The sequence below is a fragment of the Phocoena phocoena genome, chromosome 5, assembly GCF_963924675.1.
Source record: "Phocoena phocoena chromosome 5, mPhoPho1.1, whole genome shotgun sequence".
NCBI classification, from domain to species: Eukaryota; Metazoa; Chordata; class Mammalia; order Artiodactyla; family Phocoenidae; genus Phocoena; species Phocoena phocoena.
In genome coordinates, this window is record NC_089223.1 from 53,157,114 (window position 1) to 53,184,974 (window position 27,861).

Here is a 27,861-nt window from a genome sequence, read left to right on the forward strand (position 1 = left end):
ATCTTTTCTGGTTTTTTTCTATGATTTGTCTTTTTCTTATTGATTTGTAAGAGTTCTGTGTCTATAGGAGGTACCAAACAATTGTTACTTTGAGTTGCAAATATATTCTCCCTATCTATAGCATTATCTTAACACTTTGTATATGCATCTTTTGTTGTAGAAAATCAGTTGCAAAAGGTCTTAAGAAATCCTTTATCATCTTGTATATAAAGAAAATCTCCCATATTGACTAAAAATTTAAAATTTTTGCTGTTCCTATTCAAGTGCTTTGTTTGTGTGTGACATGAGGAAGATTTTTAATTTTTTACATGAGTTATTTTCCTTCAGATTTGTGATACCACTTCTATAGTATATTGTTTACATATGTCTATGAGTCTGTTTCTGGATTCCTATTAGACTTAATTATACGAATTCTGTTCCTTCCAATTAAGCTTAGTAATTATGTCATTCAAATAAAACCTAGCACTATGGATTTGCCTATTTCTCCTTGTTCAATATATTTTGAGCACATATTATCAAGCACCTATATGTTTAGAATTATTATATCTGCCTCATGAACTATTTCTTTTAGCAAGGTATTAATCCTTTTTATCACTAATTAATGTCTTTCAATCTTAAAATCTCTTATATCTGATACTATTATGCTACACTGACTTTCTTATGGTTCTTTTTACAACATACCTTATCTTCATTTTCAACATTCATATGTTCTTACAGGTTAGATTCTTCTCCTAAAACAAGAAGACAGCTAGATTACATTTTCAAATGCGTTCTGACCATCTTTGCCTTTAACTAGAGAGTTTAGTCAGTTTCAATTTATTGTGATGACAGTTACATTTGGATTTATTTCCTCCATATTATCTTATGTTCTTCATCCTGGTTTTTCTAATGCTTTTTTCTACTATCTTGCCTTCTCTTGTATGACTGTATTTTCTTCATTTTCTTTTTTTCGTTTACTAATTTACAAGTTCTACATTCCATTTATCTTATTTTAGTGATTATTCTTAAAAAATTCTTACAAACAAGGAGAGTTGGTTTAATCCACTACCCTTCTTCCAAATAATACAGGAAACTTGGAAATGTTATTCATATATTACTGATGTTTTAGTTCAACCTTATTTGTAACACCTGCAAATAAATCACTGTAATTATACTGTCAATATCATTTTATTAATTTTTTTAAGTAAACATTTTATTTTGGAATAATTTTAAGTTTACAGAAAGACAGTACAGAACGTTTCTACATACACTTCACCTAGCTTCCCCTAATGTTAACATCTTACATAACTATGGTACATCTGTCAAAACTAAGAGATTAACATTGCTACATTATTAGACTGATTTACTTCGTTTTCACCAGTTCTTCCACTAATGTCCTTTTTCTCCATTTCAGGATCCAACCCAATATACCACATTACATTTAGGGTGGTTTTTTTTTTTTTAACATCTTTATTGCAGTATAATTGCTTTACAATGGTGTGTTAGTTTCTGCTGCATAACAAAGCGAATCAGCTATAGGCATATATATATCCCCATATCTCCTCCCTCTTGAGTCTCCCTCCCACCCTCCCTATCCCACCCCTGTAGCTGGTCACAAAGCACAAAGTTGATCTCCCTGAGTCATGCAGCTGCTTCCCACTCGCTATCTATTTTACATTTGGTAGTGTATATAGGTCAATGTTACTCTCTCACTTCGTCCCAGCTTACTCTTCCCTCTCCCTGTGTCCTCAAGTCCATTCTCTATGTCTCTGTCTTTATTCCTGTCCTGCCCCTAGGTTCTTCAGAACCTTTGTTGTTGTTTTTTTTTTTAGATTCCATATATATGTGTTAGCATACGGTATTTTTTTTCCTCTTTCTGACTTACTTCACTCTGCATGACAGACTGGGTCCATCCACCTCACTATAAATAACCCAATTTTGTTTCTTTTTATGGCTGAGTAATATTCCATTGTTCATATGTGCCACATCTTCTTTATCCATTCATCTGTCAATATACACTTAGGTTGCTTCCATGTCCTGGCTATTATAAGTAGTGTTGCAATGAACACTGTGGTACATGACACTTTTTGAATTATGGTTTTCTCAGGGTATATGCTCAGTAGTGGGGTTACTGGGTCACATGGTAGTTCTATTTTTACTTTTTTAAGGAACTTCCATACTGTTCTCCACAGAAGCTGTATCAATTTACATTACCACCAACAGAGAAAGAGTGTTCCCTTTTCTCCACACCCTCTCCACCATTTATTGTTTATAAACTTTTTTATGATGCCATTCTGACCAGTGTGAGGTAATACCTCATTGTAGTTTTGATTTGCATTTCTCTAATGATTAGTGATGTTGAACATCTTTTCATGTCTTTGTTGGTAATCTATATATCTTCTTTGGAGAAATTTCTGTTTAAGTCTTCTGCCCATTTTTGGATTGGGTTGTCATTTTTTGACATTGAGCTGCATGAGCTGCTTGCATATTTTGGAGATTAATCCTTTGTCAGTTGCTTCATTTGCAAATATCTTCTCCCATTCTGAAGGTTGTCTTTTCATCTCCTTTACGGTTTCCTTTGCTGTGCAAAAGCTTTTAAGTTTCATTAGGTCCCATTTGTTTATTTTTGTTTTTATTTCCATTTCTCTAGCAGCGGGGTCAAAAAGGATCTTGCTATGATTTATGACAAAGAGTGTTCTGCCTATGTTTTCCTCTAAGAGTTTAATAGAGTCTGGCCTTCATTTAGATCTTTAATCCATTTTGAGTTTATTTTTGTGTACGGTGTTAGGAAGTGTTCTAATTTCATTTCTTTATGTGTAGCTGTCCAGTTTTCCCAGCACCACTTATTGAAGAGGCTGTCTTTTCTCCATTGCATATTTTTGCCTCCTTTATCAAAAATAAGGTGACCATATGTGCGTGGGTTTATCTCTGGACTTTCTATCCTGCTCCACTGAATTATATTTCTGTTTTTGTTCCAGTACCATACTGTAGTATTGTATGATTGATTACTGTAGCTTTGTAGTATAGTATGAAGTCCAGGAGCCTCATTCTTCCAGCTCTGTTTTTCTCTCTCAAGATTGCTTTGGCTATTCGGGGTCTTTTGTGTTTCCATACAAATTGTGAAATTTTTTGTTGTAGTTCTGTGAAGAATGCCATTGGTAGTTTGATAGGGATTGTATTGAATCTGTAGATTGTTTTCGGTAGTATAGTCATTTTCACAATGTTGATTCTTCCAATCCAAGAACATGGTATATCTCTCCATCTGTCTGTATCATCCTTCTTTCATCAGTGTCTTACAGTTTTCTGCATACAGATCTTTTGTCTCCTTGGGTAGGTTTATTCCTAGGTATTTTATTCTTTTTGTTGCAATGGTAAATGGGAGTGTTTCCTTAATTTCTCTTTCAGATATTTCACCATTAGAGTATAGGAATGCAAGAGATTTCTGTGCATTACTTTTGTATCCTGCTACTTTACCAAATTCATTGATTAGCTCTAGTAGTTTTCTGGTAGCATCTTTAGGATTCTCTATGTATAGTATCATGTCATCTGCAAACAGTGACAATTTTACTTCTTCTTTTCCGGTTTGGATTCCTTTTCTTTTTCTTCTATGATTGCTGTGGCTAAAACTTCCAAAACTATGTTGAACAATAGTGGTGAGAGTGGGCAACCTTGTCTTGCTCCTGATCTTAGAGGAAATGGTTTCAGCTTTTCACCATTGAGAATGATGTTGATATGGGTTTGTCCTATATGGCCTTTATTATGTTGAGGTAAGTTCCCTCTATGCCCACTTTCTGGAGAGTTTTTATCATAAATAAGTGTTGAATTTTGCCAAAAGCTTTATCTGCATATATTATCATATGGTTTATATACTTCAATTTGTTAATATGGTGTATCACATTGATTTGCATATATTGAAGAATCCTTGCATCCCGGGGATAAACCCCACTTCATCATGGTGTATGATCCATTTAATGTGTTGTTGGATTCTGTTTGCTAGTATTTTGTTGAGGATTTTTGCATATAATGTTCATCAGAGATACTGACCTGGAATTTTCTTTTTTTGTGACATCTTTGTCTGGTTTTGGTATCAGGGTGATGGTGGCCTCGTAGAATGAGTTTGGGAGTGTTCTCCCTCTGCTATAGTTTGAAGAGTTTGAGAAGGATAGGTGTTAGCTCTTCTCTAAATGTTTGATAGAATTTGCCTGTGAAGCCATCTGGTACTGGGCTTTTGTTTCTTGGAAGACTGTTAATCACAGTTTCAATTTCAGTGCTTGTGATTGGTCTGTTTATATTTTCTATTTCTACCTGGTTCAGTCTTGGAAGGTTGTGCTTTTATAAGAATTTGCCCATTTCTTCCTGGTTGTCCATTTTATTGGCATAGAGTTGCTTGTAGTAATCTCTCATGATCCTTTGTATTTCTGCAGTGTCAGTTGTTACTTCTCCTTTTTCATTTCTAATTCTGTTGATTTGAGTCTTCTCCCTGTTTTTCTTGATGAGTCTAGCTAATGGCTTAACAATATTCTTTATCTTCTCAAAGAACCAGCTTTTTGTTTTACTGATCTTTGCTACTGTTTCCTTCAATTCTATTTCATTTTTTTCTGATTTGATCTTTATGATTTCTTTCCTTCTGCTAACTTTGGGGGTTTTTTGTTCTCCTTTCTCTAATTGCTTTAGGTGTAAGTTTAGGTTGTTTATTTGAGATGTCTGTTTCTTGAGGTACAATTGTATTGCTATAAACTTCTACCTTTGAACTACTTTGCTGCATCCCATAGGTTTTGAGCAGTCGTGTTTTCATTGTCATTTGTTTCTAGGTATTTTTTGATTTCCTCTTTGATTTCTTAGTGATCTCTAGGTTATTTAGCAGTGTATTGTTTAGCCTCCATGTGTTTGCATTTTTTTATAGTTTTTTTTCCTGTAATTGATATCTAGTCTCATAGTGTTGTGGTCAGAAAAGATACTTGACATGATTTCACTTTTCTTAAATTTACCAAGGCTTGATTTGTGACCCAAGATATGATCTATCCTGGAGAATGTTCCATGAGCACTTGAGAAAAATGTGTATTCTGTTGTTTTTGGATGGAATGTCCTCTAAATGTCAATTAAGTCCATCTTGTTTAATGGATCATTTAAAGCTTGTGTTGTATTTATTTTCATTTTGGATGATCTTTACATTGGTGAAAGTGGGGTGTTAAAGTCCCCATTATGATTGTGTTACTATTGATTTCCCCTTTTATGGCTGTTAGCATTTACCTTATGTATTGAGGTGCTCCTATGTTGGGTGCATAAATATTTACAATTGTTATATCTTCTTCTTGGATCGATCCCTTGATCATTATGTAGTGTTCTTTTTTGTTTCTTATAATAGTCTTTATTTTAAAGTCTATTTTGTCTGATATAAGAAATGCTACTCCAGCTTTCTTTTCATTTCCATTTGCATGTAATATCTTTTTCCATACCCTCACACTCAGTCTGCATGTGTCTGTAGGTTAAGTGGGTCTCTTGTAGACAGCATATATACAGGTCTTGTTTTTGTATCCATTCAGCCAGTCTATTTCTTTTGGTTGGAGCATTTAATCCATTTGCCTTTAAGGTAATTATTGATATGTATGTTCCTATTACCATTTTCTTAATTGTTTTGGGTGTGTTTTTGTAGGTCTTTTCCTTCTCTTGTGTTTCCTGCCTAGAGAAGTTCCTTCAGCATTTGTTGTAAAGCTGGTTTGGTGGTGCTGAATTCTCTTACCTTCTGCTTGTCTGTAAATGTTTTAATTTCTCCATCAAATCTGAATGAGATCCTTGCTGGGTAATCTTGGTTGTAGGTTTTTCCCCTTCATCACTTTAAATACGTCCTGCTACTCCCTTTGGGCTTGCAGAGTTTCTGCTGAAAGATCAGCTGTTTACCTTAGGGGGATTCCCTTGTATGTTATTTGTTGCTTTTCCCTTGCTGCCCTTAATATATTTTCTTTGTATTTAATTTTTGAAAGTTTGATTAGTATGTGTTTCAGAGTGTTTCTCCTTGGATTTATCCTGTATGGGACTCTCTGCACTTCCTGGACTTGATTGACTATTTCCTTTCCCATGTTAGGGATGTTTTTGTCTATAATCTCTTCAAATATTTTCTCAGACACTTTCTTTTTCTCTTCTTCTTCTGAGACCCCTATAATTTGAATGCTAGTGTGTTTAATATTGTCCCAGAGGTCTCTGAGACTGGCCTTAATTCTTTTCTTTTTTTTTTTTTATTTTGCTCTGTAGCAGTTACTTCCACTCTTTTATCTTCCAGGTCACTTATCCATTCTTCTGCTTCAGTTATTGTGCTATTGATTCCTTCTAGAGTATTTTTAATTTCAGTAATTGTGTTGTTAATCACTGCTTGTTTGCCCCTTATTTCTTCTAGATCCTTATAAAATGTTTCTTGTATTTTCTCCATTCTGTTTCCAAGATTTTGAATCATCCTTATTATCATTACTCTGAATTCTTTTTCAGGTAGGCTGCCTATTTCATAATCATTTATTTGTTCTATAGGTTTTTACCTTGTTCCTTCATCTGTAACATATTTTTTGTCATTTCTTTTTGTTGTTGTTGTTGTTGTTTTGATGGGTGGTGCTGTTTTCCTCTTTTTCTAGTTGTTTGGCCTCAGACCTCCAGCACTGGAGTTTGCAGACAGTTGGATATAGCCGGGGTTGGTGCTAAGATGAGGAACTCTGGGAGATCTCACTCCGATTAATATTCCCTGTGGTCTGAGGTTCTCTGTTAGTCCAGCGGTTTGGACTCGGAGCTACCACCACAGGAGCCTTAGCCTGACCTCTGGCCTGGGAACCAAGTTCCCACAAGCTTTGTGGCACAGTAGAAAAAAAAAAAAAAAGTGAGAAAAAAGAAAAAAAAGGAGCAGTACAATATCAAAGAATAAAAAACAAAATAAAATTAGAAAGATAAAAAATATATTAGGAAAAATAAAACTATAATGGAAACAACTGCAACAAGGTAAAATAAGACCACAACAGAAAAAAGGAAACAAAAACTGGGCGGGGGAAGCAAGCCAGACGGAGAGAACAATAACAAAGTTTAAAGAATAAGATAAAGTTCGAAAAATAAAATATTTATTAGGAACAATAAAAATATAAAAGAATCAACAACAATGAATCAACAAGGTAAATCAGAACCCCAGTCTAAAAGAGGAAAAAAGAAAACAAAAAAGAAAAAAGCCTTGGCTATGGGGGTGGAGTTTAGGTGGGGTGGAACTTAGGCAGGGGCAGCGTTCAGTGTGGGGCAGGACCTAGGCGGGTGGGGGGGGGGACGTTTTGGCGTGGGGCGGGGCCTAGGCTCAGGACCCACGTAGCTGGAAAAAGTCCTGGGGGTGGGGCCTAGGCAGGGCAGAATTCAAGCATGGGGGCACAGGGGGTCTCTGCTTAGGACCTCTGTGGAATGGGAGAAGCAGCACGTGGAAAGGAAGGCCTCCAGAGTGTGGGGTTCCAGAGTTTAGAGGTAGGTCCCTGGATGAGGATGTGTGGGTGGGGTTTAGGCCCAGTGCGTTGGAGGGGGTCTCAGAGGGGGTCTCCCAGTGTAGAGGTGAGGCCCTGGGTGGGGGTGTAGGAGCAGGGCTTGGGCGCTGCGCAGCAGGAGGGAGGCTCCGAGAGCAGAGGATTAGGCCGGGGAGCCCAACAGGCTCCCCAGCTGCTCAGCTGACAGGGGAAGCACTGGCTGTGTTCCCTTCTGTTCCTTCACACCACTCCCCAATCATCTCCCCCAGGGTCTCCCCCATTGCCGCTGGACCCCTAACCATGGGTGGGTCCTGCTGGATGTAGGAACTCCTCCCCTCCCCCAGCCACCCCTCAGGGGTTCGAGTCCCATAGGTCTGGGCTTTACTTTTGCTCCCCCTTCCCTCCCTCCCACTCCCTCAGGACCACATGGCTAAAGGGGGCCTCCGTGGGCAGAGGATCAGGCTTGGGATCTCAGCAGGTTCCTGGGGGCCCAAGTGGGCACGGGAAACCTGGCCATGCTCCCTTTTGATCCTCTGCCCTCTCAATGGTTCCCCAATTTCCCCCTTTTCCCCTCCCCCAGATGCCCCTCAGGGGCGCCAGTCCCATCCTGCCTCCACTTCTCCTCCCCCTTCACTCCCCCCAGGCCCCACGTCCTACCCAGTGCCTGGGGATTCCTACCGTCCCCTTAGGTGTCCACAGTACCCCACCAGTGCCTGGTAGGTGCCCCAGTTGTACGAGACGCAAATTCCACGTCCTCCTAGTACACCATCTTGACACCGCCCCCGTCAATGTCTTTTTAGATTACAAGTTTACCATTTTCTTTGTTTCCTATGTCTTCTTGTACCTAACAAACAACCTTCTTCTGGGTTCAATTTCCTTCTTACTGAAGTACTTCCTTCATAAATTCTTTAACAAGAGTACATGAACAATAAACTACACTTTTGTTTAGTTTTGTTTTTGTTGTTATGCGTGAAAGGTCCTTATTTTAGCCTCATTCTTGAATAATACTTTAGTGTGGATATAAAATTCCAAGTTGATAGCAATTTTCTCTCAGCATTTTGAAAATACAATTATATACTGCCTTTTATCACTGCTATTAAGAAATTATCCTTCATTCAAAACTTTCTTTGGTAGCTAGTTTTTTCTCTATTGTTTGAAAATCTTCCATTTGCCTTTGGAGTTCAGAGTTTTATTATGATGTATCTGTGTGTGTGTTTTGTTTTATTGAGTATGCTTCAGACTCATCTCGATCTGAGGCTTAATGTCTTTATTAATTCCGGATAATTCTCATTATCTCTTGTAATACTGCTGCTCCTTTATTTTTCTGTGCTCTTCTTTAACATTTCACTAAGTAAACTTTGAGATGTCTCCTGTCTCTTAGCCTCTATTTGATCTTTTTCATACCTTTATCTATGTTACATTCTGTGTGATTTCATCTCTTTCAGTTAACCAGTTTCTCTTCAACTTTGTCTACTATTCTGTGTAACTCATCCATCAAGTTTTCATTTCAATTAAAAAGTATGTTTGACTATGTTTACCTGTCTGTTTTGAAAAAGTACTATACTTTTCTCATATTTATAATTCCCCTTTAATGTCATTTGTCATTTCAAATTTACTTACCTGAATATCTGTTAATTTTATTATGTGGACGTTTTGAGGATGCTCTTCTTATTCTGATTTTAGCTCATGATGTATTGTTTACCATTGAGGTTGTATGCTTATCTTTAATCCCACTTTGTAGTTGGGATCCTATGCAGTCTGGATTTAACATACATACTCCAAAGCATTTGCTTCTATCAGATACTCTAGGAGGATTGGCATCACATGGACCATTTTTTGGTTAATTTCTTAGATTAAAGTGTCTGGGACCATGCAGGTGGTATTAATGTAAATCCAAAACTTTCATGAAGTCAGGTTCATGATTATGAATTCTCAGGAGAACCTTTTTTCCATCCAGACCTGGACCTCTGAGACAACTAAACTTTTTTTCTTTTATGATGTGAGTTCTTCTTCTTTCTAAACTATGCTTTCACTGAATGCCTAGTTCTTTGAGAAACCTAGCCTTATTCTGGAACCTCATGTCCGTCTCCCTATTTTTTACTAGCCCAAGACCTCATCTCCAGTGTCTATTAATGCTGAAACACAAAACAATTGCAATTCTAATGCTTACCATGTAATATTCATATTCTTTTATTTTTAGTCTTCTAAGATTTCCCTTATTTTCACAGGAGCCCAACTTTGCATTTCAAATAGAATTTATTATATTTTCGCTAGCATTTCTGGTTGTTTTATATGAAAAGCTTCTTTAAATTATTTAGGTTTTCATGTTGCTAGAAATGTAAGATGTAATTATTTATTCAGTGTCTGCTTCTTCATCTAAACTGCCCTATTCATGAGAATGGCAACTGTGAATCTTGGTCATAGCTAATTTCTGAAACTAAGAATAACACCCAGCACAAAAAGGTGCTTATTTAGTATTTATCTAGTAAATATTAAATTAATATCTGGGGTAAATATTATGGCAAAATTAGCAATTGAGATGAGAGGAGGCAGCCTAGAGTATGAGAGCATCAAAACCAAATGTGCCTAATGCACATTCATTTTCAGAAAAGGAGAGTGCCAATATCAGGTGGAGGAAGTGATTTACATGGTAATTTACATGGAAGGAAATGGATATTATATCGATTTTAGAGAATTATAACCTTTAGCCAAATTATCAAGGTTCTTGTGAGAAATATCAACAGTTAATCGAAATAGAGATAAAAATCTTAACGTATGACTACAGAAGTTAAAATGTGCTTTTGTAGCCAGATAAGGGGGTGTAGGTACCAGAAAATTAACTTGAGCCTATAAGTCACATAAACTTGGAAGTTCATCTCTTTATAAGTTTGTTTAATGAGATGAGTGGGGTTTTTTGAAGATTTGTGAAGTCTAACCATAGCTAATACTTACAGCATACTTACTGTATGCTATATACTCTTCCCAAAAGTCTTACATATGTTAATTCATATAATCTTCATAATAACCCATTTTAATGTGAGGATACAAGTACAGAAAGATTAAGAAACAAAAAACTTACCTAAAGTCCAACAGTAAATGGCAGAGCTGGTGTTCAAACTCTGCCATTCTGACTTTAAAACAAGCTATCCTGAATAGTGGGTACAGTGTACTATGCACTGAAATCTAGTGTTTGTGGGGTAGCATTGTGATATATCATTACATACAGAAACACTGTTATGTGAATCTGTTCTAATGTTAAATTTCTTAAGTAATGTTTTTAATGCTTAATCAAGAAGAGTATATAAAAAGAACGACAGAAAATTATAATTATACATTTTTAAAAATATCTTTATGGTTTTTCAGGCAAAATGGTAGTGATGTGATAGGAGATATTGTCATGAAATTTAAATTCGCCAGGAATAGCAATGAACCATCAGTGAAAAGGAAAATTGAGTCTGTTTTACGCCAAATGCTGAATAAACCTGGAAACTTGGCAATGAACACAATTGACTTAACACGCAAGTATCATTTTTTTAGCCATTTCATTTCAATATATCTCTCTACCAGTTCTAATTCATGTTTTGATTTAATGAGAGACTGACTTTTTTCCCTTGGAATTAAACTTTATGAAAACAATGTATTATGAAGCTACCTATAATATATAGCTCTCCAATATAAAATATTCTAAAGTTTTAAAGAATCATTTAGCATTCATTTAGTAAGTTTTATTTGCTAAAAATTCTTTATTATTTTTCCCTCTCCACCCTCCTTGTAAGGGATGTTGCTGTCAGATGTTCAATTTGTAGGTATGTTATAAGAATGGTAAATAGCTGTTTGAGGTCAGAGAACAATTTAATTAAGGATCTATCTCCCTGAGAACAGAGCATGCAATTGGAAGGTGTCTGGTAAATACTTGTAGAATAAAGAAGGAAATTAGAAGATTTAACAATATCCCTACCTAATCTCTGAAAATCCTCTCTACTTCTGCCTAGAATGGAATCTATTTCCATTGTTTTTCATCCCTATTGCTAACACTCTGGTCTAAGCCAACATCATTTCTTACTTGAACTACAGCACTAGCCTCCAAGCTACTCTGCTTCTATACTTTCTTGGCCCTTTCCAATGTATTGTACACATACTGATCAAGGAAATATTTTAAATACAATCTTACTTAAAAGCTCCCATGGCTCCCCACAAAACAAAACAAAAATAAAAACAAAACATAAACACCACATGTAAGAAGAATACCATATTTCCTGGTTTACCCAGGACAGTCCTGGGTTCATGCCAATTGACCAAGAACCATTATTAATATTAGCCTTTACGTTTTCTGGTTTGGACAATAAATGATATGGTGATCTCATCTAAAGCACTGTATGATCTAGTTCATACTTACCCCTCTAGCCATTTATTATACCATTCTCTTCCTCATTCACCACAATCTGGCCACACCTTCACTTTCTCTGTTTGCAAAAATTCTCTCCTTCTTGCCTCAGGGCCTTTGCATACATTATTCCAGTTTCCTATAACACAGGTTAGATCACCCCCTTGCATCTGTCAAGTATCATCCGAATCATTTCTTTCTAATGTAAGTCTTTTCTAACTTCCAGTACTAAATTATTTACCTCTGTCATACACACCTTCATTTTCCTTCACAGCGTTTATCACAATTGAAACTACAATATTATTTCTGTGTCTTCATCCTACTCTGTAAGTTTTCTAAAGGCAAGGACCAGTCTGCCTTGTTCATCCTACTGTCCTTCTACTACCCAGTGTCTAGCACATAATAAGTACTCCATTAATATTTTTGCATGACTTTAAAAAAAAGGAATTACTTAATATATGCATAGAATTTAAGGACACTCCTTCAACTCTGTCATGTACTGCTAGCTTAAGAAACCATGATTCCCCTCATAATAAGCTCACAATTAAGGGATTTTGGTGGCTCCCACATTGGACTGGTAGTTAATCAGCAAATACCTGTTATAGTTTTACTAGTTGTTAAAATATTGAAATTCTTTCCTATCTGTTGGTAAATAACCACTGCACCAGGCCTACAAAGGTGCCTCCCCAACCCCTCCAAATTCTCCCAACCCTCTCCTCCCCTTGCAACTACAGCATTAATGCTTAGCACAGCAAGGACTTCCAAGACACTGATCCAGCTCCATGGGTGGCTGTGTCCTTCCTGACTAGCTGATGCTCATGCATTACAGTTTGTTAATCCTCACAACAACCACATGTTATAGATCCTTCTATTGTCTCCACTCAGAAAAGATAGATAATTGCCCAGGGCATACAGGCAGCATGTAGGGGAGCCAGTATTAAAATAAAGTCTTTCTTGCTCAAAGAATGAAAAGGAATGGTCAGCTCTTTTTATTTCCTTTCTCCAAAAGGATGTTTTGCCTCCTCTAACACTTACAAAGCAGGTGTGATACCCAAGCCCTGTGAAACTTCTGGCAGCAAAAAAGTTTGTTTAAGTTGACTTTAGAGAACATGAACACATGTCTGAGAGGTTTAGATTTATCTTATAGGAAATAAGAAGCTGATTTTTCATTAAAAGATTTCAAGCAGAGAAGAATATACTCTGATATGATCTACAATTTTAGAAATGTCAGTCTGGTAAAGTAGAGGTGGATGCATTAAAAAGGGAAAAAGTGGAGGCAGGGAATAGGTGTCAAATGATGAAAGCATGAACTAAAGTAGTAGCCAAAGGGAGGGGGAAGATGGTGCTAATGCAAAGGATCGTTAGAGGGTAGAAGGTACAAAATCTGGAAAGCAATAAGATGTGGGAAATGATGAGAAAGGAGGAGTTAGAGACCATTTCAGATTTCTAGCTATTGGTGGAAGTGGTGTCATTTACTAAAGGAGGAAATATACGTAGCAAATTTGGAGTAAAATTTGGTGACATTGAGTTTGAGATGGCTGTAGGACATGCAGAGAAAACTGTTCTATAAGTAGACATTAAACTGGAATATACAAACTGTCACCATCTGGCACCAACATATTTTCCTTTCTGTGCTCTCCCACCACTTCCCTACATGCAACGCTTGTATTAGCTCTACTGACTTTATTGCTCCACAAACATCTTACACCTCCATGCATTTGTGCCCACTATATCTCTCATCTGGAATGCCTTTTCACCTCTTGCCTGCCTGAAAAACTCCTTTTAGGTATTCAAAATACAACTCAAATGTTATTTTCATCATGATAACATCTGTGAACCAGAATCACTAGTAACTCTCTCCTTTATCCTCTCTACTTCACACTTAAATTTATTTGAATGATTTCTTGATCAATTTATTTTGTTATACCTGCAGTACTACAAATAGTATCAGTAAAGTAATACAGATATAGTTATATGTACATAAATATATATTAGAAAAAAATGAAAAATTAACTTCTCTTATAGCATTTACTACATTGTATCTCCATGACTATGTTGCTGTCTTCCCAAGTAAACTGAGTGACTTGAGAGCAGAAATATCTTTTAAATAACTTTTAACTATCTTTTAAGCGTTTGATGAGAAATTAAAGCACAAACTTTAGTGTGCAAACAATAAATTGAGGGAATATTATAAACAGTTTTCTGAAGCCCATGACTCAGATTCTTTCAGCAGGTCTGGATGGAGTCAAGGAGTCTATTTTAGCAGTCCTCTAAATGATTCTGATTATGGTTGTCTGAGGACTACATGTTAAGAAATTAAGGTCAAATGGTATACAGTCCTTTTTGTATTGATCTTACTCTCTCTTTTTTAACACCAGAAATAACTCACCAGGATACAGAAGATATTTTAACTCAAGGTAAGCTTTTAAATTACTTTGTAAATGTGGTTTACCAAAATAAAAAGAGTAAATGTTCAAGTGATTTGTAGTCTTTGCCAAGGCAGTGTCCACTGAGATGGTATCTTTATTCTTAGTTCACTCATGTGGGTTGTTGTTGAGATAAGATATTGCTGATTCTGTTGGCCTATGAAGTGATGTTTAAGTTTCCCCTCCTTTTAGAAGGAAGAAGTAGCAATGCCATTCCACCACTCTGTGTCAAGTTTGGTCTCATTAAGGTTTTCTTGGCAGCTTTGGGAAGTTTCTCCTGCCCTGGTTCCATGGCAGCATTTCAGTAGACTTGCAAATTATGTTTAGTTGCATCATTTATATGCTTTCTCCTAACCACCAGAATAGCTTGCTTTGTTGTGGATTTAAGTTAATCATAAACTATAATAAAAAAAATTACAAAAAGCAATATGAGTTTTATGTCTATAACATATTAGAAAAGTCACTGCTTTCCAATGTCCTTAGCTATACTCTCAGGCTAGGATAGCAGAAATATAGCCGTTAGAAAACAGCAGTTTACTTCTCTGGCTAATAAAAGGTAGTTAGAAATTAGTTCAATATATCTTGATAGCTGGCCTATCTCACATACTTAAGTGATGTTATAAGTTAATGCTTCTTCCTCTGTGGGTGTTTTTCAACTTCACTATATATTTAATTCATGCTTCTTTTTCATTAACATGTGCTTAAATAATTTACTAGAGAATTTGGTTGGAGAATGTAGCAAAGGAACCTATATTCCATGTATATTCTTACTAGAAGTCTAGTCCTCCTCTATCTGGGAGATCTGGTAGAAAAAATGCCTTTGGATGGTGTCCTATTGAAGCAATGTCACTACTTCAGAGCTGGTCCAGCAATAGAAACTGTTGGTGGTAATTTACCAACACTATTACCAACAACAGTAATAGACAAGAGAAAATAAACCATGGGAGTGGGAGTTAAGGGGAGTTGAGTGATCCAGCCCACTCCAGCCTGTTTCAGCTTTGACCATTAGAGAGTCATGGGCTCTCTTAAAATATTTAAATAAACCTCATCTAGATACTTAGAAACCTTCAGTTACCCTCGAGAATATTCTGTGGACCTAAAGTAACTCCTCTTCCAGGGCACATTTGGTGAGATAGAGTCAGTTACAGATGTGGACTGAATTGTCCACAATGAACTGAATTACCACTATAGAGTCTTCATGATGAGAGCAGTTTCCCTCCAACTTCATTGTGCACATGAATCACTTGTTAAAATACAGCTTCTAGTAAGTTCTGAGAACCTAATGCCCAGCTTGGTGACTACAGTTAGTAATATGGTATTGTACACTTGAAAGTTGCTGAGAGCATTTTATAAGTATTCCCGTCACACTTACACACACACACAAAAAAGAGAACTATGTGAGGTGTTAGATGTGTTAAATACCTTGAACTTGGTAATCATTCTACAATGTATATGTATATCAAATCATCGCACTGTATACTTTAAATATATATACATTGTATCAATATTTGTCAATTATTCCTTAATAAAGTTGGAGGGAAAAAAAAATGCAGCTTTTGATTTGTTCCCTGATGTGGGTCTGAGAGTCAACATTTTTTTTTTGTCATCACTGTTCATCTTTACTGTGGGACAACTGACAAATAAAATTACAAGATATTTAAAGTGTACAATGTCATGATTTGATACATGTACACATTATGAAAAGATTCCCCTCATCCAGCTAATTAACACATTCATCACCTCATGTATTTATCACCTCCCTCCTTTTTTATTTTTTTAGCGAGAACTCAGCAAATTTGCTACTCTCAGCAAATTTCAATTATACAATACACTGTTGTCAACTATAGTCACTGTTATACATTAGATTCTCAGACCTTATTCATCTTACAGCTGAAAGTTTATACCCTTTTACCAAACTCTCCCTATTTCTCCAACCCGCTGGCCACCACTTTCTACTGTTTCTAGGAGTTCAACTTTAATTTCCACATATAGGTGATACCATGCAGTATTTGTCTTTGTCTGGAAAATTCCCTTAGCACAATACCCTACTGTTTCATCCATGTTGCTGCAAGTGACAGGATTTCCTTCTTTTTTAAGGCTGAATAACATTCCTGTGTGTGTGTGCATGCTTATGTGCACATATATACCACTATTTCTTGATCCACTTATCTACTGACAGACACTTAGGTTGTTTCTACACAGAGCCAACATTTCTAACAAGTTCCTAGGGGAGGCCTGTGCTGCAGATCCACAGACCACACTTTGAGTAGCAAGGCTACTGAGAAGATGGAAATTTCCCAGGGAACCTGTGGCCTGAACTGGTGCCTCCAGCACTGACCTATCTTAACCCCCACTCATGAGGAATTCCAGAGAACTCTGAAGCTGCTCCAGAATTTGAAACTTCCATGCCAATTAAGTTCAGCAATGTTCTCTAAAATGCAGTCTATAGGCAACAGTCACATAAGTACTCTAAAAATATAACATATTGATCATGCTTTTGGAAAGCCTAGCATGTCGTGGGAAAGAATACATGAGACATGAAAGTCATAAATGATGGTGAAATTCTTAAAGCATCTGCCAAGTGTAAGAATCATGATCTTCTCAGCACATTAATTCCCTTTTCCCATTAGAATGTGGGGTCCGTCCAGACCTAATATCATTGTCTGATGAGAGAATCATAGGAGGCACTAAAGCTAAGGAAGGAGACTGGCCATGGCAAGTCAGTTTACAGTGGAATAATCTTCACCACTGCGGAGGTGTCTTCATCAGTAAAGAGTGGATCCTGACAGCAGCTCACTGCTTCAGAAGGTAAGACCACAGTTAACTACCCATCTTGGCATACCTTAGTTGTCTCAATTAATAGTTACATCTGTGTTAGAGGGTATCAATCAATCACATTTTATGCATAAAAAAATTGATCATTAGCGATATTAAATAACTTGCCCTGAATAACACTGCCAATATGCGACACAGCCAAGATTCAAATCTAAATTCAATTGATTCCAAAACCATGCTCTTATTCATTTGCTGAAAGAAAGGAAAGGAAGGGAGGGAGGGAGGGAGGCTGACAGGGAAGAAAGAAAGAAGAGTATCTTTTAAAATCTTCACAATAAAGACATTGAGGCAAAAGAAGTTTAACATAAAAATTCATGTATTTTCTTGTTGTCAAATATTTTTTCTTTAGAATTTTTAGCTAGCATTTACTCCTTTGCAAGCTACTGTACCTCATGAAAGTATCTCCTGGATATATAATTTCTATTTTCCGTATAACTCCACTATCTAAACTCCACAAAACCCTCAAATTATTTGGTTACATTTGGCTTTTATTCAAACTTAAAAGCATGTTGCATTAATCAACCTTCCAGTTCATAGATCCTTATTTTCATCAGTTCATACAAGACCTTTCTCTCCTTTTATTTTTCTCCTGTCGTACCTGTATTCCACTACTACTACCTTCCCTGCCCCCATAGGCCTCACACAAATATTTGACATGTCTTTAAATATGCAGTTACCTGCAAAACCTTTGGGGTGTGTGTGTGTCTTTAATTTATATGAGTGGCATTGTGTATAAGTCTCATATTTCCTTACTGTTTTTGCTCAATCCTGGGAATTTTAATCCGGTCCACCACTGCATCCACCATATCCCTTCATCCAGCTAGGTTGCTCCAACTTCCCACTGCCACAAAGAGCAGCACATATACACTTTCTCTCATGCCTTCATATGTGCCTCTCTATAAACCTTCAAGAATTTCTCTGACATACATACCCAGAAGTATATATACAGTGTGCTAAATACACTACAATGCTTTCCAGAATTTTACATCTTCACATGTAATGCAAAAGAGTTCAAACTTCTTTCTCACCAACACAATACTATTCTTTTTCAATTTTTTGTCATTCTTATGAATATACATTAGATGCTCATTGTTGCTATAATTTCCATTTCTCTGCTTATTAGTGAGTTTGAGTATCTTTTCATATGTCTACTGGCTGTTTGAGCTTCTCCCATGAAATGCCTATTAATATTTTTTGCTCATTGTATAATGGTTTCTCCCTCCATTTATTGCTGGTTTACAGACTTCTGTATATTCTACAAAAATTTTAGATATTAAACATTGCAAGTCTTTTCTCATTCATCTGATAAATATGTCTATGGTACAGTTAATTTTTTCAGTTTTTTATGTCTTTTAATTTTATTTTTTATTCTACATACTTTTTATTGAAGTATAGTTGATACACAATATTATATACTATAGGTGTACAGTATAGTAATTCACAATTTTTAAAGGTTATACTCCATTTATTATAAAATGTTGGCTATATTCCCTGCATTGTACCATATCCTTGTAGCTTATTTATTTTATATATAATAGTTTGTACCTCTTAATCCCTTAGACCTATCTTGCCCCTACCCCCTCTCTCTCCCTCTAGTAACCATTAGTTTGTTCTCTATATATGATACACTTAATTTTGATCTCATGAAATTCATCCATTCTTAACTGTATGGTTTGTATTTTGGGAGTTTGGCTAAAAAGTCCCTATTCCTAGGTCAGCAAGATAATGCCTTATATTTTTTTTATATTAGTGCTCGCTCTCTCTCTCTCTCTCTCTCTCTCTCTCTCTCTGTGTGTGTGTGTATGAATACATACACACACACACACACCCCCAAATCTTCAAGAAGCATCACACTTAGTACAGAAAAATCATTCATCAATTAGTAAGACAAGGAGCCCCTTATCATCACTACTATTTAAATGGAACTTCTGGTTAAAGGAAAGGAAAAAAATAACAGTTGGAAGGAAAGAGTTAAAACTAAAGTGAACATTATTTCAGACTTCTTAGTTGCTTGAATGGAAGGATGTAGAAAAGGGAGAAATCAAAGAAAAGTTTTGTGTTATACTAGTGTTCATCAAAGTGTCAGTATATCCTTATTGGAATAATGGAACACCAGGACGTTCATCACCCCAAGATATGTTTTCTAAAATATTTATGTTTCTTTAGACAAATGATCACTCATTGTGCCAGTAAAGAATTACAGAAATAGATCACAAAGAAATGTTGGTCGAATACTTTCTAGATTGGGGGTGGAGGGGACAAACACAAAAACCAAATATTTGAAATTCTCACAAGTTCTCTATTCAAATAACATGTTTTCATATTTTTAGCCGCTCTGATACTCTTCAATGGACTGTCACCTTTGGTATTTCCACAAAATTTCCTAAAGAGAAAAGAGGAGTAAGGACTATTTTAATCCATAACAATTATAAACCTGAAACTCATGAAAATGATATTGCACTTCTACAACTTGATAGAGAAGTCACCTTTACCAGAAATATCCGTACAGTGTGCCTCCCAGATGCTAGCCAGAATATTCTACCTGGTTCCCGTACTTATGTAACAGGATGGGGCTCTCAAAGATACAGCGGTGAGTATCTCAGGAAAAAATAAAACAAAAACAACAGCAATATCTCCTGGTACTTGCTAGTACGCATTTTTTTTTAATTAAGGAACACCTGAAGGGTAGGTTCTATGGACAGAACCATGCTACAGTCTGGTCATCCTAAGATCTAACTAGAGTTCCTTCAGCAAATCCAAGCAATGTCCCTAGAAACTATACAGAATTCTCACACACAGTAATACGAAAATGTAAAAGCAAGTGATACAGAAACATGAGTTCTTCTATGATCCAGAGACTCTACAGACTTGAATGGCTCCCCTATAAAGAAAATTTTAAAAATTTATAAGAGGATTTAGATAGGTATTCTCTAAGGGTTTTAAGGTATTCTGAAGTGAAAGAAATCCTGCCTTCAGAACAAGAAACTCTGTGTGTACATAAGTATTGTTCACACTTATTTATGAAGCAAATAAAATGAGAAAAAGAAATAAGGGTGACATGAAAGAGCAAATATAGCCAAGGGGAAAATGAGTATCAGCTAGGGAGTGGAAGGATAGCATTAACAATATCCATGGGTTTCTAACTATTTTGTAGATCATGTCTCCAAGAAACAAAACTAAGGCTGAATTGTCCTAGAAAATATTTCATTGTGTTTTCATGGCCCAAAGTAATCTGGCGTAGTAAATAAAATCTGTGCCAATCACAAAAACGGCAGTGCCATATTGAAGGAATATCAATATAAAATAAATTCATTCTTTAGTCATGAAACAAGATTTGTTTCTCTTTTGTTACTATATTAAAGGTTAATTAATATTTAATTTTCTAATTCAAAGTTAGTCAGTGGATATTTCAAAATCTACTAGTCAATTTTAAGTAAGCAGATTTTTTCTCCCTCTTAAGGTCTAAGGGGCACTGTATCACACACCTAAAGCAAAAAAAGAAAAAAACCAATCTATGTAAAGGGGTAATCCATCTCTACTATGGAAATCTTTGCTGAGAAAAAACTACTAGTACATTTTCAATAGCCTTCTTTGCTGAATAAGAGATAATGTTTGAAGTACAATTATTCCTTCCTATATTCACCATAGAATCATTAATTTATCTACCCTGAAGTCCATTTTCATTCTGCTTTTATACTTAACAGGCAGCCCAGTTCCAGACCTACAACAAGCACAGGTCAATATAATAAGTAATAATGTATGTAATGCACCATCTAGTTATAATGGAGCCATCCTGCCTGGAATGCTATGTGCTGGACTATCTCAAGGTGGAGTGGATGCATGCCAGGTAAGTTCAAGACAATGTTATCCACGTCATCAGCCAAGTTTATAAGCACTTACTAGCATGTCATATTGTGATAGACAGAGAGGTATCATTATAATACAGAGCCCTGATCCTCTAAAAATGTATGGTCTAGATTTTACAGATTCTTATATGAAGTTGATCTATCATGAAACACTGATTCTGAGAAGCCAAGTTGCAAAGTGGTTAACTATCAAGCTCAAGAATGAGACAGACCCGGTTTGAATTCCTTAACCTCTATTACCAATCCTTTCATCTATAAAATCGGGATAAGAATAGTATCTAACTTTTTAGGTACCACTAAAGATTAGATGGAGATTAAATATGTCAGGCACGCACTAAGCAAGAAAGCTCAGCTATCTCAACTATTTCTACTGTTGTTGTCAACCTAGACCATGATCACTGACATCAATAACTTTCACCTCAACCTTCTACTATGAAGACTTAAATAAATCACTCATCTAAGAGTTGTAGATAATTGATTTTAAAAATATAAATAACACCTGAATATCAGCACCTTGAAGATAAAAAATTTATACAAAGAGCTTAGTTACCTGAGTCACCATAGCTCCCATAATTGTTAAATAGCACTAATGAAGGAAAAGAAAAAACTATTTAGATCTACTTTGTAATTTTCAACCAAATATAAAAACACTAACAATAAATATGAATTCTTACTCTAATGTAATTAGAATAAGATTGTTTTTGGAAGGTATGTTGCTATTTATTTATTTTTAATAGATTTTTACTGTAGCATAATTGCTTCACAATACTGTGTTAGTTTCTGTTGCACAACAAAGAGAGAGAATCAGCCATATGCATACACGTGTCCCCATATCCCTTCCCTCTTGAGCCTCCCTCCCATCTTCCCTATCCCATCCTTCTAGGTCATCGCAAAGCACAGAGCCGGTCTCCCTGTGCTATTCTGCTGCTTCCTACCAGCCAACTATTTTACATCTGGTAGTGTACATATGTCGATGTTACTCTCACTTCGGCCCAGCTTCGCCCTCCCACCCCATGTCATCAAGTCCATTCTCTATGCCTCTTTATTCCTGCCCTGCAACTAGGTTCAACGGTACTTTTTTTTTTTTAGATTCCATATATATGCATTAGCATACAGTATTTGTTTTTCTCTTAGAATAAGATTTTAATACTAAATTTTTAATTAAACTATCTAAACAACTGATGTAGTTATATTTTTTAATAGATTTTATTCTATGTCTGAAACCCAACCCCATACAGTAACAGCAACAACTTAGTATCCAAAATTACATTTTTGGAATGAAGAAAAATCAATCTGTTTTCTTTTTTTTTTTGGTATGCGGGCCTCTCACTGTTGTGGCCTCTCCTGTTGCGGAGCACAGGCTCCGGGCGCGCAGGCTCAGCGGCCATGGCTCACGGGCCCAGCCGCTCCGCGGCATGTGGGATCTTCCCAGACCAGGGCACGAACCCGTGTCCCCTGCATTGGCAGGCGGACTCTCAACCACTGCACCACCAGGGAAGCCCCAATCTGTTTTCTTGAGGAATCTGCTACTGCTTTCCTGACTGAATCATAAGCAGAAAAATGAGGTTTATTCTTTCCTTAAACGTGGCTGACTTTTATATTTAGTGCTTACATTCTTGAAAAAGAGGATAAGTAGTAGTTCTTACATAGTTTTGGCAAAGAGCCCAATCCATTTCCCCAAAATGAAACATTTTTCTTGACTACAAGCTGTGTGGAGGTGGAGGGGAATTGTTTATCAATTTTCAAGACACTGTTAATTACCCACTGGTTTTATTCACTTTAAGTGGAGATGTCTTGATGGTAGGGAATGCTTCTTGTTCCCCTTCCCACTTTCTTCTTTTCTATTGCTAGCCCTGTAACAACAAATTCTCAACTTTCATAGTAGTTTTACAAAGAATTCACCAATCAAGTAAGCAACAAACCTTTACACGATAATTTCAGATCTACAAAGAGCATTAATTAGAACTGACTTAAAGATATACATGAGATATAAAAGGGTGTTTATTCATGCTTTACTCATGATACACTTTACCTTCTGCATATACAGATCCTGCTCTTCCTCCAAGCTCAGTTCAGGCCATAACTCACCATGAAACTTTCCTGTGTGTTCCACTCTGGGTCTCACTGATTTTTAGCTGAAATACTATATATAATACATAGAGTTTATGCCTCAAAAAAATAGCACTTTACATAAAAGCTTATGAGATCCTGTTTGTTTTTGTTCATTTATTTTTTTAAATTGCATTATTTACTTTTTATGTGCCAGACTCTGTGCTTACACAGTATCACCTGAACTCAGCAAGTCTATGGTCTAGAAGAGAGACCACAGGCTCAGATATCTGCCTAATCAGGCAGTGAAGCTGCCCAGATATAGGAAAAATTACATGTCCCACTTAGTTTAATATTTGCTTGCCCACTCTTGGTAAGACATTATGCAAAGAAATCTCTTACTATAGAAGAAGTAGAAGAAAAACACAATGATGGGAGAGTGCTGAGAACTGGTAAACTGGAGCACATGTGCAACATCTAAAGGAGGCAGATGCCAATCACCTCCATGCAGTGCTTGCTATCAAGCTGGTAATTCAGACACTAACCCTTCTCCCCATCTAAACCAGTAATTAAGTAGGCATGGAAGAACTAGCTACTATTAAGAGCAGTCAAATGAACAGCAAACTATTCTAGAAGCATACTTGGTAATAACAGCTGAGTTTTATTAGTACTATTTACCAGGCTATACTCAGATTGCTATGCATGTTAAACTCATTCAAACACATTAAAATATTATTTACAGATGAGGAAGCTGAGGTACAAAGGGCTATTAAGTAGCTTACTGAAAATCATATAGCTAGTAAGTAGAGGATTCAAACCTATGCTAACTCCAGAACCCACAGACTTAACCCATTATACAGCATGTAAGATATCCTAACTTTTCCCCCCAAATAGATTATTACATGCACAAATATTTAGTTGGTTGGCTTATTATTATAATTTGCTGGTAAATATTTCATACGGAGTGTTTTACTCATTGCCATATAAATTTCTATTATTCACCAAAAGAATACTTTTTGATACACTGTATATCAAACGCCATGCATTGTGCTATGAATAGGAAGATAAGTGAAATTTCTAAACACTTATTCATTCAACAGACATTTTCTTAGCATTTCCTTTGGGCTAGAGGCTTAGCATATAGCAGTGTCCAGAATATGTATGCCCCCTTCCCTTATGGACCTTACAGTAAAACTTGAAAAACAGACACTGAACAAGTATCATAAATGCAATGAGAGTTGCAGAGATGTGCAGCAGCTACAACTAGGGGAGCTAATCCAGTGGGAGTAAGTTCAAACAGGCACACAAATGTGCACGTACAAAATAATGAAGCAGCAGTGAAAGTACCCATAGGATGTGGGAATGCAGGCAGTGAAAAACTAATCTAGCCCAAAGCTGGAAGCGGTGACAGTGGGGAGGAAAGGTGCAGGTGAGGGATGGCCCCCTGAAGGAGGTGAGCCTGGAATGAGTAGCAGATGGTGGAGTCTGGAAAATATGCTTCTCATCTTCTCACAGTTGCTGAAGGAGCAACACGTGTACTTGGAATATTTTGTTAATTTTTGCATGACTTGGTATTTAGTATTTCAACAGGAAATGTCAGACTAACTTTACTGTCATACTGGATGTGACTTCTACTGCCATAGAAGTAAACGCAATACTTTGGCATTGTTTTCACACTTAAATAATCAATCTTTCTGTTTCCTTCAGGGGGACTCTGGTGGCCCACTAGTACAAGAAGACGCACGGCGGCTCTGGTTCCTCGTGGGGATAGTAAGCTGGGGGGATCAGTGTGCTCTGCCAGATAAGCCAGGGGTGTATACTCTAGTGACAGCCTACCGTGAATGGATAAACCAACACGCTGGGATCTAGTGCAGTAAATAACATCTCTGTTGCAGAGTCTGAATGCAGTTGTGCCTGTCTAAAATTCTAAAACTTTTCAGCTGCAAAAAGAAACAAAGTGTTCTATTTTAACATTCTGTTACATAAATACTAAAGATTAAATACTATTTAACTTTTAGCTGTTACTATGGGTTTTATATTTCTCAAGAAAATTATATGAATGTTGCATAGTAATGTGCCAGGGGGAACACTGTAAACTAGTTATAGAGGTAACAATTATACTATACTTGTGATAACATAAATGCTAGTAGTGAGAGAAACAGATACCCTGAGAGTGGAAACTAAAGGAAACTGCACAAGTCTGCAAGGTCAGAGGAGTTTCCTCTGGGGAAGTCTCATCAAAGCTGATAAATGTGCAAAGTATACAAACTTACAAAGAAAGAAGTTGCAGATAACATTTAAGACAGAACAGTATGAGACAAAAAAAAAAATACTATATTTTGAGAAAGGAAATTGAGTTATTTGTAGTGAGGTGGATGGACCTAGAGTCTGTCATACAGAGTGAAGTAAGTCAGAAAGAGAGAAAACAAATGCCATATGCTAACACATATATATGGAATCTAAAAAAAAATGGTTCTGAAAAACCTAGGGGCAGGACAGGAATAAAAATGCAGATGTAGAGAATGGACTTGAGGACACGGGGAGGGTGAAGGGTAAGCTGCGACGAAGTGAGAGAGTGGCATGGACATATATACACTACCAAATGTAAAACAGATAGCTAGTGGGAAGAAGCCGCAAAGCACAGGGAGATCAGCTCGTTACCTTGTGTCTACCTAGAAGGGTGGGATAGAGAGGGTAGGAGGGAGACTCAAGAGGGAGGGGATATGGGGATATATGTATACGTATAGCTGATTCACTTTGTTATACAGCAGCAACTAACACAACAATGTAAAAAGCAATTATACTCCAATAAAGATGTAAAAAAAAAAAAGAAAAGAAAAATACTATTTTTTTAAATTTCTGGTTACTTAATATTTTATAGGAGGCGTTACGCCCTAAAAGTACAAGTACGAAGTCATTGTACAGTCCTACAGCAATCTTAATTACCCTGTAAGAACATGCTCCCATAGGAACTAACCAATGAATTTCAGGCATTTACGATCAAAGCTAGAATATTCACTCCTCACCAGAGACCCAAAGAATTATAATTTTCATGATAACTTTTATTTAAAATATTCTTTATCTATGTGAATGAGAGAATTTATCGCCTCCATGGGGACGGGGGGGAATGGGAAGAGTTGGTTTGCAAAAAAACCCCAAAAAGTTAAATAGCTTAATTTCAATAAAATTATCTTAATGAAGAAACTTTTCTCTCTCTCCTTCTTTCTCTTTCTCCCTCTCTCCTGCCCTCCCTCCCTTAAACACACACACACACACACACACACACACGCACACACACACCAAAAGAACACAAATAAAATTTGTTAACATTTAATGGCACAGCAAATTATACAGTCTGAATTATGATTGTTACTGAATTTTTACGGGATTCTAGCAGAGTTAAAGTTTGCTTATGCATGATCATCTATGTGTCAGAACTTCCTCATTCTAAAAGCTAACTTATGACACCTGGGTATCAGAACAACTACATGCATTGTGATGAAAACGTCTTGTTTTCCTCATGTAAAATTGTGAAGAGACCTACACTGAAATCACTTACTTTACAGAAGTTGAAAATTTAACCAACTCTGTGAAATGTACAAATAAATCATTGGTATACCTTACTTCAAATAAACTATTTTAAAATCATTTCTCTGCCTAAGTATTTACGGAAGTTATGACTTACGAAGGACAATCCAAAACAATTTATTTAACTGGTTCTCAAACAATAGAATGGCCAACTAGATTCTGAAGGCTTGGCACTTTCTGCTGCCTTATAATCAAGCTCTGTAACTAAGGCAAGCGTCCAGCTTGAAACTCCCTGGTTGCACCCTGTGAGGACAATATTAAACTGGCCATTCACAGTAAGCCTCAGGGGAGTGTGTTTGTGTATGGGTGTGTTGGTGTGTTTGTATGTGTGTGCATGTGCCTTCACATAATCATAAACATACTAGTTTATTTCTACACATTGAATGCTATATAAAGGAACATACTTATTTAGCAGAAAATAGAGCAAATTCAATTATTTATTGAAAATAAAATAGTAAATATTCATAGTTTTATGAAAAGATATTTGAACACCAGAAGAACACCTATTTTAAGAGATTTTTTTTAATGTTCTGATGAGATCTATCTTCTTGATAGCTAAGTAACTCCATGAAAGCAATTTTGAATATTTATGGAAGGTGTGGTGATTCATGAATCTTTTCAGTTCTTAAAAAAATCATTCTGGGGCTTCCCTGGTGGCGCAGTGGTTGAGAGTCCGCCTGCCGATGCAGGGGACATGGGTTCGTGTCCCGGTCCGGGAAGATCCCACATGCCGCGGAGTGGCTGGGCCCGTGAGCCATGGCCGCTGAGCCTGCGCATCCGGAGCCTGTGCTCCCCAACGGGAGAGGCCCGCAAACCGCAAAAAAAAAAAAAAAAAAAATCATTCTGGAAACTCTGGAAGAAACATTCTAGAACCTTAATTCAGTGCCAGGAAGAGTTATTAATACGAGGGAGAATCCTTTTCATCATAGAGAAAACACACAGATGAACCAATTTTTTTAAATGGCAAACAAACTGAATATTTGATGTTCAAACTAAATACTCCTGAGTTTAAAATAGTCAACAGAGCTAATAAAAAGGGAATTATTCAAGAAAGTTTAGAGCAAGCAATTGACTGTTTCACTCCTGGGAAGTCTTAATTACAGAGTGTAGATCATTCATTTAGCAAATTTATTGAGCCCTATATATTTCAGGCTCTCTACTATACTACTCTCTACTATACACTAATAAAGCTAAGATAAACAAGACATAGTCCCTGCCTTTAAGACACTCAATATATTGTATGACAGAAATATAATATA

At 36.5% G+C, this 27,861-nt stretch overlaps 1 protein-coding gene across 1 annotated transcript in view; it reads left to right on the top strand.

The window, feature by feature from the left end:
- TMPRSS11D (transmembrane serine protease 11D) overlaps window positions 1–24,883 on the top strand; it is a 48,021-nt gene extending 23,138 nt beyond the window's left edge. Inside the window, exons 5-10 of the mRNA XM_065877234.1 lie at window positions 10,818–10,972; window positions 14,217–14,255; window positions 16,895–17,072; window positions 19,430–19,689; window positions 20,804–20,946; window positions 24,722–24,883. Of these exons, the coding sequence (XP_065733306.1) occupies window positions 10,818–10,972; window positions 14,217–14,255; window positions 16,895–17,072; window positions 19,430–19,689; window positions 20,804–20,946; window positions 24,722–24,883 (937 nt within the window). The remainder of the gene's footprint in view (window positions 1–10,817; window positions 10,973–14,216; window positions 14,256–16,894; window positions 17,073–19,429; window positions 19,690–20,803; window positions 20,947–24,721) is intronic.
- The last annotated feature ends 2,978 nt before the right edge of the window (window positions 24,884–27,861 follow it).